At 38.3% G+C, this 17,141-nt stretch overlaps 1 protein-coding gene across 1 annotated transcript in view; it reads left to right on the forward strand.

Annotated features, from left to right (window-relative positions):
• The window catches only part of mertk (MER proto-oncogene, tyrosine kinase), a 63,143-nt gene extending 47,882 nt beyond the window's left edge, over positions 1-15,261 (forward strand). Inside the window, exons 13-19 of the mRNA XM_003227004.4 lie at positions 2,314-2,394; positions 3,704-3,796; positions 6,080-6,198; positions 10,405-10,514; positions 11,613-11,772; positions 12,887-13,023; positions 14,473-15,261. Of these exons, the coding sequence (XP_003227052.2) occupies positions 2,314-2,394; positions 3,704-3,796; positions 6,080-6,198; positions 10,405-10,514; positions 11,613-11,772; positions 12,887-13,023; positions 14,473-14,965 (1,193 nt within the window). The 3' untranslated portion in view covers positions 14,966-15,261. The remainder of the gene's footprint in view (positions 1-2,313; positions 2,395-3,703; positions 3,797-6,079; positions 6,199-10,404; positions 10,515-11,612; positions 11,773-12,886; positions 13,024-14,472) is intronic.
• The last annotated feature ends 1,880 nt before the right edge of the window (positions 15,262-17,141 follow it).

The raw sequence follows: 17,141 nt of genomic DNA on the forward strand, positions 1-17,141 counted from the left end.
CTACTAAACATCAAATTAGGTTATGATTTTACAAATTAAGCACCAAAACATCATGTTATACAACAAATTTGACAGAAAAAGTAGTTCAATACGCAGTAATGCTGTGTTGTAATTATTGTATTTAGGAATTTAGCACCAAAATATCACGATATATTGAAAACATTGACTACAAAAATGCATTGGATAATCCAGAACCTTGGATAAGCGAGTCTTGGATAAGTGAGACTCTACTGTACATGTGGAGTAACATTCCCCTTTCTTCATACCCACCCCAACTTCATTTTTCAATATTATGGCAATAGATAGTTTAGTCCCATTTGTGTATTATCTTGTCAAGCCATTCTGTAACATGAGCAGAAATGGATCAAAAGGCAAGTTTGTTCATATTCCCTTCCATACATCCTTAGGAATTGTTCCACAATATTTGGAAATCCACGTGTTGTGAAAGCTTCAATGTTGGTTGAAAAAATATTTAAGAAGTTTAAAAAGTCTTGTGTCATTTAAAAGAATAATATATTTATTATAGCAGTATTTGGCGACCAAAGCTGAATGGATTGTATCCGCTTTTTCCTTTGTTTGATTGAGTGAAACTCATGCTACAAACAAACTTTTAAGGCTTTTCAAGTGCCTTGAGGTTCTTTCCTTTGATGCAACTGATGACACAAGATCACTTTCACAGTGTGTGGTACATTCCAAGGTAAATCCGCCCACTTGAGTTCTTAGTTGTTTACCACAATGTGGGAAGCCAATTTACACCACACAAAAGATATTTTTGTTGAGAACAGCACAAGTGGGGTGAGGGAAAGTGTAAGCAAAATATTATGGAAGAAATAAACCACCATCAGAGTTGCTGCTGGAGGTGTAGAGATTGAGATCTGCTGGATGGGCCAACCTCTGTATCCTGTCAATTGGAGACAATGCAATGCAAAGATGCAACAGACAACCTTCTCAGCATCTTATGCTTGGAATGTCTTCTTGCTGGAAGCCTGCCTGGCATCAATATTGGTTTCAAGAAATGACTTTTTATAAGCTACTTTGAGCCTGGTGCTGGGAAAAAAGTGGGCTGTAAGTGAATGAAAAGAAAGAAAGAAAGATTAAAGTTGGGATTTAATTTATGATACCATACTCTTCTTTCTCAGCTGTCTTAATGTGTCAAGTTGTTTAATATTTTTAACCTGCTTAAATTATTTATTGCTTTCAATTCAGATTAAAGTTGATTTTAATCCAATTATAATATGGATTTTTAAAAATGATATTGTTTCATCCATTTGCTGCCCTGAAATCTCATGATAAAAGGATGGAATAGATATATTTAAGTAAACAACTTCTTGGCACACTGGCTCACAAAAAGTAATATCCTTTTTTCATTCCAAATGTCATTATTTGTCAACATTGAAGCCTCTGGATCAGGCATGGGCAAACTTGGGCCCTCCAGCAGTTTTGGACTTCAACTCCCACAATTCCTAACAGCCGATAGGCTGTTAGGAATTGTGGGGGTTGAAGTCCAAAATGCCTGCTCTAGATGCAGTTTCTTGCTTATTTTTATACCCAAAGTGTCAGGGCTCTGGTCTTTGTCCATTAGACTGTTTCACAAGTATCTTCCTCCATGTAGGAAGATTTGTCTTCATTTAGTTTGATTAATGGGAGCCAGCATGGTGTAGTGCTTTGGACTATGGAGATTAGGGTTTGATTCCCACTCAGCTGTGGAATCCGACTGGGTGGCTTTGAATGAGTCACACTATCTCAGCCGCAGAAAACCCTATGATAGGATTGCCTTAGGGTTGCCACAGGTTGGAAACAACTTGAAGGCACACAGCAACCATTTGACTTGTTACACCTAGTTGATGGGTTCTTAACTTCTTCCAGTTGCCAATTCTCCTTCACAAATATCTTCCTCTGGCAGATTTTAATTTTACTGACTGTTCTTCCTGAAGTTCGATGTGGAAAAGGGAACAACATGCAGACCAAAATTTGTAAGTGTAGGTAGTTAAACATATCTCGCTTTTGCCCACCATTGCAAGCTCTCTCGCCCAGTCTTACCTACACATTTTGTGTTTTCTCAGAACATGTGAGTTGTAACTCCCATATGTCAATGTAATGTTTTAAGTTGCTTCTAAGTAGCCATGGGATTGATTAATTAGAGGTACACCTGAGAAATTTGTGAGATTCACGTACAACTTCCTCTGGTTATTACAAAGTTCTAAAGGCTGGACAGTCTTTGCAACAAATGTGACATTATCACCCTTTCCACTGATTCTTCTGCAAGGAATACTGGGAACTGAGACAAATGCAGATGTATTTCTCTTCATCCAGGAGAGTTTGGGTCAGTCATGGAAGGGAGTCTCAACAATCCTGATGGAACTACTCAGAAAGTTGCTGTGAAAACTATGAAGTGTAAGTAACCAGCAGATCTTGATGGGCTAGGAGTTGTTTGTTTTTCAGAAACATTCAAGTGTGTAGTGTTGTGCCCAACCCTGCTTTAAGAAGGGAAGAAATAGACTTGTTGTTACTGATTCAATCTGTCAGAAGAGAAGTGTATCAGATCACACAAAATAGCATCCGGATAACACTGCCATGCTCTGTGCTATGGAATCTTGGGATTTCTAGTTTGGGACGGGACGGGATGGAACTTAAGTTCTCTCCCACCTAATGATTATATTGTAGATAATAATAATAATAATAATAAAACTTTATTTATACCCCGCCACCATCTCCCCAATGGGGACTCGGGGCGGCTTACATGGGGCCATGCCCAAGACAATACAATATAACCATAACATAATACAATTAAATAATTACATAAAATAAACAGTACAACATAAGATCAAAACAGCAATATAACAAGAGCGGGCCGCATGAACACTACATTTAAAAACTAGATTAAAAATTAAAAACTCTGGGTGAGAAAGGGATCAGAATAAAAACCTCGAGGGACGGGACATCAGATAGTGAACCAGTCTAGAGGATAAATATTGGGGGGAGTAGCATAGAACATTTACTCTCCGAAAGCACACTGGAAGAGCCATGTTTTTAAATCTTTCCTGAAGGCTAAAAGGGTTGATGACACAATCAATATAGTTTTCTGTTAAGACTTCATTGAATTTTTTTTTCTTGAAGTCGTATGTTGAAAACAGAGTTAGATGAAGTGACAATGTTGTAGCCTTGTAGCTTCAATGATCATGCTTTGGACCTGAGAGAACAGGATTAAAATCCTCCATTAGCCAAGGGTCCTAAGCAAGCTTTAGCTAAGCCTCCCCCAATTTGGTGATCTCTAGATGTGTTGTATTACAATTCCCATTTTCCATGGCTGTGGTGGCTGGGGATCATGAGAGTTGACATCCAAGATAGCATCAGGCTGAAGAAGGTGCTCTAGTTCAAAAGTTTAATGGTGTATTGAAAATCTTCCTTGAAACTTCCAACCAAATGGTCTGATTGTGTGCTTCCAAAAAGGTTTCCAAGGTAACAACTTGGATTTCATATACTGCATGCTTGTTAAATGAACTTTCTATAAACTCAGTAGGAAAAAAAAATCCACAAAATAACTTTCTTAGAGATCTAACTGCCAGGGACACCCTGTTCCTTTCTATTCAAGCCATGTTAATGCTCCCTTTGTATAGATAAGGAAGTGAAAAGCATTTTAGAAGTGATATTTAGAATGTTAACCTTAACTGTTTGGTTGTTGTTGTTTTTGCTATGCTTTCAGTGGACAGCTTTTCCCAACGAGAAATTGAGGAGTTCCTTCGGGAAGCTGCATGCATGAAAGATTTCGATCACCCCAATGTCATCAAACTTCTTGGTGAGTCAACCAACAAGTAGATTATTGATAATAGTAGATAGAAAATATAAAAGGCAGTAATTCTTGGTAAAGTGGAATCTAGTAGGAAAATAATGAGGATGTACTATAAGTGGATTAATTCAATCAACGAAGCCACAAACCTGAGTTCTGAAGCCTGAGCAAGGCTGTTAATAACAGGGTCTCTTGGAGGTCTCTCATTCATAGGGTTGCCATCAAAGTTGACTTGATAGCAAATAACAGCAGCAGTATTATAGAAAAGGTACACAAGGAAAAACTCTCTCTTTGTAACACTAAAAGACAACGTCATCCGCAGAAGCTAAAAGGTGGGAATTTCTGGTCTAACCCAACATGGCTGCTCTTTTGTTCTTCTGAGTGCAAGAGAGTTTGAGGGAATGGCAGCTGGTGGCTTCCTTCAGTGGAGCAGTGAATCTGTTTTGGGTTTTAGTACAGGTTTTTAAGGAGTTATCCAAAGTGAAGAACCTATTCGGGTGATAGGCTTCAGCACATTGAATGACTCCTTTAAAGTTTGAGTTTAAATTCAGAACAGTGTTTCAGTGACATGAAAGCAATCAACCACTGCTGTTTTGTGGTAGGCAAGTGGGGATGGTTGCTAATTTATGACTAGAATTAATGTAGATTCACAGTAAATCTCAACAGAAAGAATCTTGTGTTCAAATGGGCCATAAGTGTGGGGACGAGTTATTGCTCAGTATCGGAAATTATTATACTTACTATCCTTATTCTCATTCTTATTAGTTACCTGACTTGAGGTGGGATACAACACAGTTAAAACATAATACCATTAAAATACACATATTAAAATGCATGGTACAAAGACGTGTGAATATTCAACCCCTTGTGGGCTAAGAAAGGCCTCTAAATGAAACTCTTTAATACAAAATTTGTTCCTGGGTTATAAATACCATTTCTTTATTGGTTCTATCATAAAACATGGGAAAAAGTTTATTAAACTGCAAAAAACTTTGTTTTTGTGAGGCATCCTGTAGCACATTTTGCTTTAGTTTTTCAATGAATATCTCATAGACTGCACCAATTCAACATAGTTTGTGGCAGCCACAAAAATGAAATTTCTGGAGTATAACAACTACTTTCAAAGTAAGCACTGCACAATTAAACAGGAAATAATACTTTCAAACCAGGAACAGAATTTTTTTGCTATTGCAAATTTGAAGAGTTATGTAATGCAATGGTCTTATTTTTAAATGTTTCATTGCATCCTCAACCTTTAACCAGAACTCCTATTCAGGATTCCCACGGGCAGTCAGAATACTTCAAGGCCCAGGCAGAACAATGTATTTTCCTTTCCTTACCTCCAAACTTTCCATTTTCTCACACCTGAGAAACATAAATGCAACATTGCATGGGTACTGAACATACTCAGTGGGATGTTTTGTAATCGTTTTGGCCCCCTTAGTTTTAGAAGTGTAGTCTGGGCTATTGCTACAATAAGATACAACAGCTAAGGGGATTAGACAGATCTGTGAACGTTGGCTTCTGTTAAATGTAATAGTAAATTAGAACAATCGTAGTCAGAAGTTGTGTACTACCAGCTGGCTAGGCAGGCAAGCGTCAGCCCATGTGTGTTGCTTCATGGCACATGAACTTATAGGAAGCTTTGGATTAGCTACTAGGTGAAATGAGATGAGAAGAAGATGTTTGTTGGATCAGATGCATTTGGTTTCCCACAGAAACTAACCAGGTGCTTATGGGAAGCGTACAAGTAGGGCATGGCCACAATAGCATCCTCTCACTCGCATTCCCCAGCTGTCATTATAGCAAATTGCTTCTTGCGTTGGAGATAATATGCCACAATCATTATTATTACTTCATGTTAACCTCAATTTCTCTGCAAATCTGTTTAGTGCCTTTTTAGACCCATCCAAGATGTTGCCCATTCTATGGAAATAAATTCCGTAGTTTACATTTACACTGAGTAAATAATTATTTTGATCTGTCTTGATGTTCTAGGAAGTAAGATTCAATTTGATCTTATGTCCTTATGACGTAATTTTGTATGCCACTGTGTACATAGTATCTTGTTGTGTGGTCTTTAGAGATCCTTCTAGGTCAGATGTGGGAATCGTTCAGTTCATCTGGTTTTGTTGGGCTTCTCCTCCCTGCATGCCTCCTCGGTGATTAGGGCTGTTGGGACTTGCAGTCTGACAACACTTGGAGAGCCATGTAATTCCTCTTATATAAATCACTTCCCTTTTCATGACTTCTAGCATGATTTACTGATTTATTTCTTGCCCTTCTTTCCAGGTGTGTGTATAGAGCCAAGTTCTCAACAGGTTCCAAAGCCCATGGTGATTCTCCCTTTCATGAAATATGGAGATCTGCACAGCTTTCTTCTTCGCTCAAGACTTGGAATGGGCACTCAGGTAATCCATAATTCAGTGCAAAATATGATGCCCTATTGCAGAATATAAATTGGGATTCTGGATAAAGGTAGTCAAGATTTGTGCTGATGGTACAAAATATCATGTCATTTCAAATAAGATGTGACCAGAGGAGGGCAACAAAGATGGAAGCAGTTGTTGTTTTATTCACTGATATCCTGCCTTTTTCATAATACTGGGACGCAAGATGGTTTGCAGATTGTTAAAACTAGACTAGATTAAATTTTTACAGAAATAAACATAAAATACAAAAGATATTTTAAAAATCATTTAAGCAAGCCATTGCATCAAAACCATCTAAAATTATTAAAAGGCAGGGCATTTGAAATAAATATATACACATTGAATATCCAAAATTCTAGGGGCCAGAAGAGTTTTAGATTTTGGAGCTTTACAAATTTTGGAATAACTGTGAATAATCATGGAGACAGAACCCAAATTTAAACACGGGAAATGCATTTATGGTGTGTGTGTATGTGTGTGTGTATACACCTACATAATAGCCTGAAGATAATTTTACACATAATTTAAAAAAATAATTTGGTGTATGAAACAAAATTTGTATATATTGAACCATCAGAAATCAAAGGTGCTATCTCAGCCACTAATGTGGACACTTTTGGAGCATTTTAAATTCCAGATGAGTAGTGCTCAACCTGTATTAGTACAGTATTCTTATTTTGGGGTCTGTGGGGCTTGGAATAGAGACACATAAGGGACAGTATGATAGTTATCATTCTATAACTGGATTGTTGTTATGTGGCAGACGTCCCAGAAGATAAAGGCCCAAAGCTGTGGATTCATGTAACAGGAGGGATGTCAACTAAACATTAGGAAGAAGAGAAGGTTGAGAAGAGACATGATTGCCATGGATAAATATTTGAAAGGAAGAGGGAACAGGCTTGTTTTCTTCTGCCCTGGAAATCATTATTCAGACCAATTGCAGGAAAGGAGATTCTACCTGAACATTAGGAAGAACTTCCTGACAATAAGAGCTGTTCAGCAGTGGAACTCTCTGCCTCAAAGTGTGGTGGAAGCTCCTTCCTTGGAAGCCATCTGCCGGGGTGCTTTGGTTGTGCTTTTCCTGCATGGCAGGGGGTTGGATTAGATGCGCCATGTGGTCTCTTCCAACTCTATGATTGTAATTTTAGTCTACCTAAATGCCGTATCTTGTAGGGATTACAATAGGGACCAACAGTTAGAGTCTGAGTCCCATAGCAGGAGGGATAACGCCTGTTCTTCCATTTGCCACTGTGGAGTCAAGAGAGATGCCTCTTGACTCTTATAGAAATGAGACTGGTGTGTCTGTCGTAATGACACTGGAGGGATGGATAATGTTATGTTTTGATCTCGAATTGTAAACAAGCAAGAACTTATGACTGGTGGAGTGAGTGTGATGACCAGTCTGTTTTGTCTCTTGATTTGGAGCAGTCAATGAGTGCATTCTTGTGTTCCTCTGCTATATTGTCATCTCTTGACCTTTGAGTGTTGTTTAGTTGTGTCATTGTTGGTGAGTAATAAAGGACAGGATACTTCTGCCACATAGACACTAAAGAGAAGGAAACCCAGTATGTGCTCAAAAGTACACTGATGTCAAAGCCTGATTGTGGGCAACATGACAGCTTTCTGTAAACACATCCCTCCATTTGAACAGACTGTGGTCTTTTTGTTTACATCCTACATGGACAGACTGTCAGTCTTGAACTAGAACAGTAGAAAAAGGCTGTCATTGTTCTGGAAACGCTGACCTCCCTATGTTTTATTATACAAGCAGTTTGGGGTTATTTGATTGGCTCTTCCCACTAGAGAAGCATTACTCAAATACTACTGACATCGCTTTCGGTAAGAAGGAAGTCATTGCACATGTTGATGACAATCCCTTACAATAAGACAAAATTGCTTTATTTTATTTTGCTAAAGATAATGCAATAATAGAACATTGCTGTAAACATATGATTACTTTTCTAAGTGATTATAAACAATGAAGCTGTTCATAGCGCACCATATGATTCTGTGTGAGTTGCAAACAAGCGGAAAATTAAATGATGTCTGTGCACATAATTGGGGATCATCAATGAGGGCCTTATTCCGTTTGCCATTGTGCAGAAATGGGCAATTGACAGTTTTTTCTCATTTTTTGAGAAGGTATCTTCTGATGCAGTGTCTACTATGGAGTTAGGTCAGGAAGTGATTTTTTAAAATCCTATAGTAGTCCAATTCCACATGTAAGATTCACAGGAAAGGAACTTGGAAACTATAGTGTTGCTGTTTGCCCTGAAGTAATTTCAGCCTTAAAATTAGCTTCTATAATAACCTTGTTTCAGAGAATTTTTGGGAGGCTTTACTCCAAAATGGAACACCCTTTAGCCTCTAGCATTCCTTCATTGGTAATGGTGAATTCTTATGAAAACTGTTTCTGTTGTAGAAGGTAATTCTAATTGTATTTAACGGAGATTGTATTGGTTAGTTCTTTATTTGCTATATCCCTCTTAGAGTTTTGACTTTAAGGTGGTGCTTCCGATGAATGAATAGCAAATGAATTTAATAGTGTTTTACTATCAAGAACTTTAGCAAAATCCCTCCTTAGTTTTCCTCTGGAGGGAATTATAATAATAATAATAAATAATAAACATTATTTATATCCTGCCACCATCTCCTCGAAGGGACTCGGGGTGGCTTACGAAAGCACTCCAGAGTGCAACATATAACATAAACAGTACATAAGTATAAAAACAATAACACATAAAATTATAGCAACAACCACTATCGACACACATAACATGGCATAAAATAAAATTGTTTAAGCGCAGACACCTGCAGTAAAACGTGGCTGCCATCAATTAACGAACTAAAGTGTCAAAGTAAATAGTCAAACCTCATATGGACCCATTTTAGTCTACTCAAGATCAAAGGCCAGTTTAAAAAGCCATGTTTTTAGGCTGGATTAAAAGGAGTGGAGAGTGAGGTCTAATCTAATTTCTTTTGGGAGCGTATTCCAGAGCCAGGGAGCCACCACCGAGAAAAGGCCCTCTCTCTCGTTTGGGAATAATAATAATAATAATAATAATAATAATAATAATAATAATAATAATAATAATAATAATAATTTTATGTTTATACCCCGCCCCATCTCCCCAAAGGGACTCGGGGCGGCTTACATGGGGCCATGCCCAGACATAACAATATAAAAGCAAACAATGCAATAAAACAAATCAATTAACAATAAAAACAACAATATTGATAAAAACAGTCATAAAAAGTCATGGGAACTACACAAATACATTTAGAAAGAGCATTTGCTATCTGGTACAGTACTGTTCTTTACAAGTATAAAGTCTCAGTTTCAATTCCTAGCCTCTCCAGGTAGCACTTGGAAAGATTCCTATTTAAAGACCAGACAGCCGTTGCTAGTCATTGTAGGCATATAGGAAATATACATGTAATTTGTATCATCAGATCATCTGATTAAAACCAGAACAGTTTACGGTACATTACGATTGCTATTCCTGTTCATATGGTTCTTTAAATACGGTCAAGATATTTAGTAGTACAGTAAAGCTTTGGTCCAGACTATTTCATTTAAAAAAGAATGGAAAGAATCATCCTGATTTTAGACTTTACCATAAGCATCCCTCTATGTTGATAATTCACATATCAAACAGAAGCTTAAATCTAACTTTCTAGGATACCATGTTTCCTTATGCAAGATATCTGTAAAGCAGCATTCTGTTATACTACCTTCTAATGGTTATGTGAAGTATTGCAGTGTACTAAAATATTTTATTGATCTTATTTATTTGCCACATTGCAGCACTGCCAATGTGATTTTTCAACATTTCCAAGTCCCTTTAGAACTCGTGGTATCAAAACCCATTGGCCACTAAGGGACCCTGTAAACATCTCCCAATACTACAGTTTTTCTTTGCTATTGAACTTCATGGATTTTATGATGGGTGTTCAAGGTGAAAGTGGACACATTGAACTAGATTATATGGCAGTGTAGACTCTCATAATCCAGTTTGATGCAGTTAATCTGTATTCTGAAACTGCATCATATGCCAGTGTAGATCCAACCTAAGTCAAATATGTCAGGTTTATTATGATTCTGTGTTATTATTATTAATGGTAATGATTACATTGATGAATATAATAAACGTCACATAATATTTGCCCTTATTCTCTTTCCAGTATGTACCACTACAAACTTTATTGAAGTTTATGATTGACATTGCTCTGGGAATGGAGTACCTCAGTAACAAGCACTTCCTCCATAGAGACCTGGCTGCTCGAAACTGCATGTGAGTTATCGCTATTTTCCTTCTTCTACTCAGAACAGTGAAATTGGAAATTCAGATTTGTGTGCTTGACTTCCCACAAGCAAAGATAACGTTTTTCTGATTGCATCTCTAAATTTGTGAATAATTATTTTAAGGAGCTAATATTTTAAGGGGCTAATATATACGATAAAGAATTTCACTCAAGCACAACCAATATATGCAAATTGTCATTGTATTGTTATATGAGGATCTTTATAATAATAATAATAATATAATATAATAATAATAATAATAATAACTTTATTTTTATACCCCGCCTCTATCTCCCCAAAGGGGACTCAGGGCGGCTTACATGGGGCCAAACCAGAATAAAAACAGTAGCAGTATAAAACACAGCAATAGACAAAAACATGCACAATTTAAAAAAAATTTAAACATTAGCCAATAAAAACAAGAACTAATAAAAACATGGATTAAAATGGAGAGATTGTAAAAGTAGACTGGGTAAGGTGCACCATATAAATATTTAAAGGTTTCTCTAAGGTACAACATCTAACATTAACTCTGAATGTTTTCTTGGGGAGTTTATATTTGTAAAGTTGTTGAGAACTCCCTTCTAAAACTCTCTAATCTCTTAATGCACCATTTTCCGAGGGGACTGTACAGGAAAGCTATCTAATCATGCTCATGTCTTTCTTAGAATCATACACAAATGCAATTTCAGACCTATCTGGTCCTGCATTTTTCTGCCCTAGAGGTGAACTGGATGCTTTTGAGAAGCATTTAAAGAGAGCACTTGTTCTTCCCAAAACCTATATTGAGAGGCATATTGGCTCTGACATTGGAGGAAATATGATGTCCCTTCTCATTTGTGGGTTTTACTGTTATAGTTTTGATTATTCACAGAATATATTAAAATGTTGTCTCTCGGAATCTCTCGTTCCTCTAATGGGACTATGGCCAACTTTCTAGGTTTTGCACACCTTGTCAAATTACAATTAGTGGTGTCAGGTTCCAATAAGATGCATCCTAAATCAGAGGGCACTTGTCTTTTTGTGTGTGTCTCTTTCTGTTTTCCAATATATTTATATTGATATTGTATCTTAAATGAATGAACAGGTTACGGGACGACATGACTGTGTGTGTAGCTGACTTCGGTTTATCCAAGAAGATTTACAGTGGAGATTATTATCGGCAAGGGCGCATTGCAAAGATGCCCGTTAAGTGGATTGCGATAGAAAGTCTTGCCGATCGGGTCTACACAACAAAAAGTGATGTGGTATGTCACTTAGAATTATAGTCATAATTTTATAATATAGACTTTTACCTACATCTCTGTCCCCTTTTGCCGTTCCTTTTGGTGATGCATTTTTTTTCTTTTCCATAACTGTTTTAAAATAGCCACTTGAACCATTAGCACCGTTATATGAAGAAATCAGAAGGGTTTCTGCTTTTTTCACAACACAAAGACAGCCTGCAGTTATATATAGCTATGTCAGCAACCCAATGTTGACAATATTAACTTTCACCGCAGAGCTGAATAGCTTCTTCCTTATTACATAAACCGAATCAGGCTATTGCTATAAATTTCCCCATTATCCCACACTGATTTTGGAGACCAAGGTGCGAGTCCCCACTTGGCCATGCAAACTTATTGAATAACTCTGGGCAAGTCACATGTTCTCAACCCCAGAAAACACTGTAGTGGGTTACCATAAATCAGAAGTTATTTGAAGACACACTGCAAACATAGTTAATACATTGCTGGATTTGTGTCAAATGTCATCAGAAATAGAACCAATAATAACAGAATGGTGACCCATGGTTTCAATGAAAGATTTTTTTTCACAACCCTGCTGCCTGACAATGTTTTAACTGGAAACACCAAGGTCTCAACTTGAATCTTTAAACCTACAAATCATGTAGTCTGCTGCTAAAACAGGCCAAAACTGATAATGATTACATACCAACATGTTTTGAAAAGTAGATCTCATGGCATATTATTTATATCAATTTCAGTTTTGTACTTGTCTATGTAACTAGAATTGACATCATCATTAAAAAAACTACACACAAACATCAAAAACATATCCAATGTTTCAAGAACTGAATAGAATGGCAGTGTATAGGGAAACATGGTTCAGTTCTCTGGATTAAAATGTCACTGAATTTAGGAGGATGCAGTTGTGTTTGCATTCCAGCCTCCCTTCATCTATGCCCTCCGAATTTGTTGAATTACTGCATTATTCCACACTGAGGATGATGGGAAATGTAGATAACCTTAGCTTGAGAAAGTTGGGTGGATAAGATTATGTCCTTAGGAAAGTATATGTCTTTATTGTATCTGTCTTCAGTGTCATCTGAGTGCACATTTCTCTCTCGATTCCTTGTAGTGGGCTTTTGGTGTTACAATGTGGGAGATAGCGACTCGAGGGATGACGCCATACCCAGGAGTGCAGAACCATGAAATATACGACTACCTCCTCCATGGAAACAGGCTGAAGCAGCCAGAAGACTGTTTAGATGAATTGTAAGTATTTCATATGGTAATAATATGTCATAATTTGGTGCTGATTCTCGTAGTGATGCAGAACACCATCCTTGCTCAGGACAATTGCCATGTCTGCTATTTTGCCACCTTGAGAAACTAAAAGTTTTGAGGTCTGTTCCTTGCCCTTGACTTAGAAATTATTCTTTGGAGATGCATAGAGACTGCTGTTGCACTGGCACATATAGGTCTTCTAATATCCCAGGGAAAAAACAAAAAGTAACTTTGAAATGAACATGAATCCCACCAAAGTCAGTGCAAAGTCTAGATTAGAGTGTTGTCGAAGGCTTTCATGTCCGAGATCACAGGGTTGTTGTATGTCTTTCGGGCTGTGTGGCCATGTTCCAGAAGTATTCTCTCCTGACATTTCGCCCACATCTATGGCAGGCATCCTCACAACCTCTGAGGATGCCTGCCATAGATGTGGGCGAAACATCAGGAGAGAATACTTCTGGAACATGGCCACACAGCCCGAAAGACATACAACAACCCTAGATTAGAGTGTTTGGATGGTATACACCTTTTTGCTTTCTCCTTGGTGTTTTGATTTCTCCTTGGGATAAATATAGAACAGATGCAAGGAACCTTTGTTGCTTTGGGCTTCAACTTCCAGATGCCGGCTGTTAGAAATTGTGAGAGTTGAAGTCCAAAACACATGGAGGGCCGAACTTTGCCCATGCCTACTCTAGATAGCATGATCAGTGAAAGGGGGCTATATTTCAGAGGAAGACATTGCCAAAACCACTTCTGAGTATTCCTTTCCTTAGATAACCCATATGGAATCCATAGCATTACTATAAATTGGCAGGTGACTTGAAAGCATATGCACCTAGATCAGTAAGACCTGGTGGGCCAAATGTTCCTCACCCTGATATAGAACCATATTTGCTGCAGGTTCCCATTTATTGTGCATTAAGATGTGCATAGCTTCTTGGTTTACTTGAAAGCTTGGGGTGGGGCCCAGGCAATCAATAATTCAAGAGATTATAAAGCATGCTGTCCAGAATTTCTCAGGCTGCAGCTCCCAGCAGCCCGAGCAACCAGAGCCAATGTTGAAGAGCTTTGGGAATTGTGGTCCAACAATATATTGGAGAGCTGAATGATTCCCAGGTGCTGTTATTAGAGATTTATAGTCATATTACAAAATGCTTTGGAGGTTCAACTGGAACACATCAAGAGGCAAAAGGTTTGTCGTATGGTGACAAAAGATTAAATGTAGTAAGTACATTTAGCTTGGATGGCAAGAGACTGGATGGTTGCATATCATGAGTGGTTTGACAGTGTATTTGCTGCATGGGTGAGGTTTTAGACTAAACAACTTTTGGGGGTCCTGTGCACTTTTTGACTTTGTGAAATCTATCATATCTTTGCCTGTAGGGTTATTTTAAAGAGCCATTTGTGCCATCATAACATGTTCTTTTTAATCTTTAGGTATGAAATAATGTGCTCTTGCTGGAGAGCAAATCCGGTAGATCGGCCCACCTTTTCAGACCTGAAGCTTCACCTGGAGAAGCTGTCCAAAACTTTGCCTGACTTGAGCGAACCTGACAGCATCATTTACATCAACACAAGTTTGCTAGAGGAGAGCACAGATGAACTGGACGAAGATGCCGATTTCCCCCAGATAGACACGGATCTTGATCCTGATCACATCATACAGTCTTGTTCTCATAGACCAGAGACTACGGTAGTCACTGTTGACATCCACGAGAGCAATGGGATGGAGGACAGGTATGTTGTAAGTGGAGTGAGTGCGGGACAGAACCTGACGACAACAGAAGAAGATATTCCTCTGCTCTCTGTGACTCCTTCGCAGAATGGGATATTGTGGTCTGAAGCCAGTACCTTACCTGTAGGAAGCATGTTGACAACTGAACTACTGTATGCAGATGACTCTTTGGAGGACTCCGAAATCCTTCTGTGAAAGGAGGGACTTTCTTGAGCTACAACCCAGAGTTTCAGTTCATCTGGAAAATGTTTGGGTGGCTCTTCTCCTTCTCGGGATTCAAAGCCAGTCCTGTATAGCAATCATTCCAAGTCTTGTACAGCAAGTGACTATAGACTGAGCTCTCTCCAACCAGTTTCCCTCCAAGTGTGATGGACACAGTACCCACTGTCCAGCCATAATGACCAGGTTGGAGAAGCCGGCTATAGTAGCAACGTATTTGTATAATATGGTATCTTTATAGAGATTATATTTTAATAAACAACATCCCACTATGATGGTCTGTTTTATTTATTCTGTTCATTGGTTATATCAGAGGTGTGACCTCCAAGGCTGTTTTTACAAGTCTTTCACCTTTTATACTTGCTGGGCTCTAAGAACCCCGGTGGTGAAGTGTGTTAAAGCACTGAGATGCTGAACTTGCAGACCAAAAGATACCAGGTTCAAATCCCGGGAGTGGCCGGAGCAGCCACTGTTAGCTCCAGCTTCTGCCAACCTAGCAGTTCGAAAACATGCCAATGTGAGTAGATCAATAGGGCGGGAAGGTAATGGCGCTCCATGCAGTCATGCCAGCCACATGACCTTGGAGGTGTCAACGGACAATGCTGGCTCTTCGGCTTAGAAATGGAGATGAGCACCAGCCCCCAGAGTCAGACATGACTGGACTAAACGTCAGGAGAAATCTTTACCTTTTACTTGCTGGGCTGTATCTTTTTTAGCAGAATGATGCCTCCAAAGAAATCCCAATTCACTCTTAAACTGTTCACATTCCACCCTACTGTTTAATATTTTAAATAAGTTTTTTTACAACCAGAAGTAGGCTTCTAGAAATATCTACCTACCTACCTAATTGTATATCAGTGGTTCTCAACCTGTGGGTCCCCAGATGTTTTGGCCCTCAACTCCCAGAAATCCTTACAGCTGGTAAACTGGCTGGGATTTCAGGGAGTTGTAGGCCAAAACACCTGGGGACCCACAGGTTGAGAACCACTAGTCTATATATTTATTTTGCTAAAGTGTAGCCCTGTGTCATATCCCAATGGATGGAAAATCAACCACTGTACATGTCACAGTTCCCCACCTGATTTACATTACCACCTTTTCCCCTTCTCTGCAGTTGGTTCTGTGAAACATGTTTTTTGTGTCCAGATGTTTTGTCTTCTGGCTCCCTTGCAACTTCTGAACAAGCTACATTACATATGACATTGAACTAGGGACGTCCATCCCTTTTGATCTTGTTCTCCTGTGTGGGTAAGAGGAAACACAACATTTTTCTCCTAGTTTGTGAGGTGGCAAGATATTTTCTGCCACTTTCAGTGGGAGCTTTCACATTTAAGGGGACAATTTTGGTACAAATACTGTAGTGTGAAACTGTGAGAGCTATTGTCGCTTTGTGTGGACTTACAAAAATCAGAAACATGAGATAGGGTGTACAGTAGAGTCTCACTTTTCCAAGGCTCGCTTATCCAAGGTTCTGGATTATCCAAGGCATTTTTGTAGTCAATGTTTTCAATATATTATTATATTTTGGTGCTAAATTCATAAATACAGTAATTACAACATAACATTACTGCGTATTGAACTACTTTTTCTTTCAAATTTGTTGTATAACATGATGTTTTGGTGCTTAATTTGTAAAATCATAACCTAATTTGATGTTTAATAGGTTTTTCCTTTATTCCTCCTTATTATCCAAGATATTCGCTTATCCAAGGTTCTGCCGGCCTGCTTAGCTTAGAAAAGTGAGACTCTACTGTATATTTTTATTAGTGATCCAGTTGTTATTATTATTTATTATCTATTCCTGCTCTACCTGTGTACTTTTGTATACTTTTTCATAAATGGAATAAAGGCTTGTGTTGTGCAGAGACATTTTGTACAGAAACAACAATAAAAGATCGCTTTGGGTACATCCTCACTGTGGAATTAATGCAGTCTGGCATCGCTTTAACTACCATGGCTCAACCCTAAGGAATCCTAGGTCATCTGGTTAGCTTACTTACTTCTGGTCAGCTTGACCATTGAATTCTGCTAGAAGACCTAGAGATTCCTAGAACAGTGTTTTCTCGGGTAAAAATAGCATTGTTTAGTTTGTATTTTTCACTTTTGGGGTGTTCCTGCGCTTCTAGTCCTACAAATGTGGAGGACTCATTGT

Source organism: Anolis carolinensis, chromosome 1 (genome assembly GCF_035594765.1).
Source record: "Anolis carolinensis isolate JA03-04 chromosome 1, rAnoCar3.1.pri, whole genome shotgun sequence".
Classification (NCBI taxonomy): domain Eukaryota; kingdom Metazoa; phylum Chordata; class Lepidosauria; order Squamata; family Dactyloidae; genus Anolis; species Anolis carolinensis.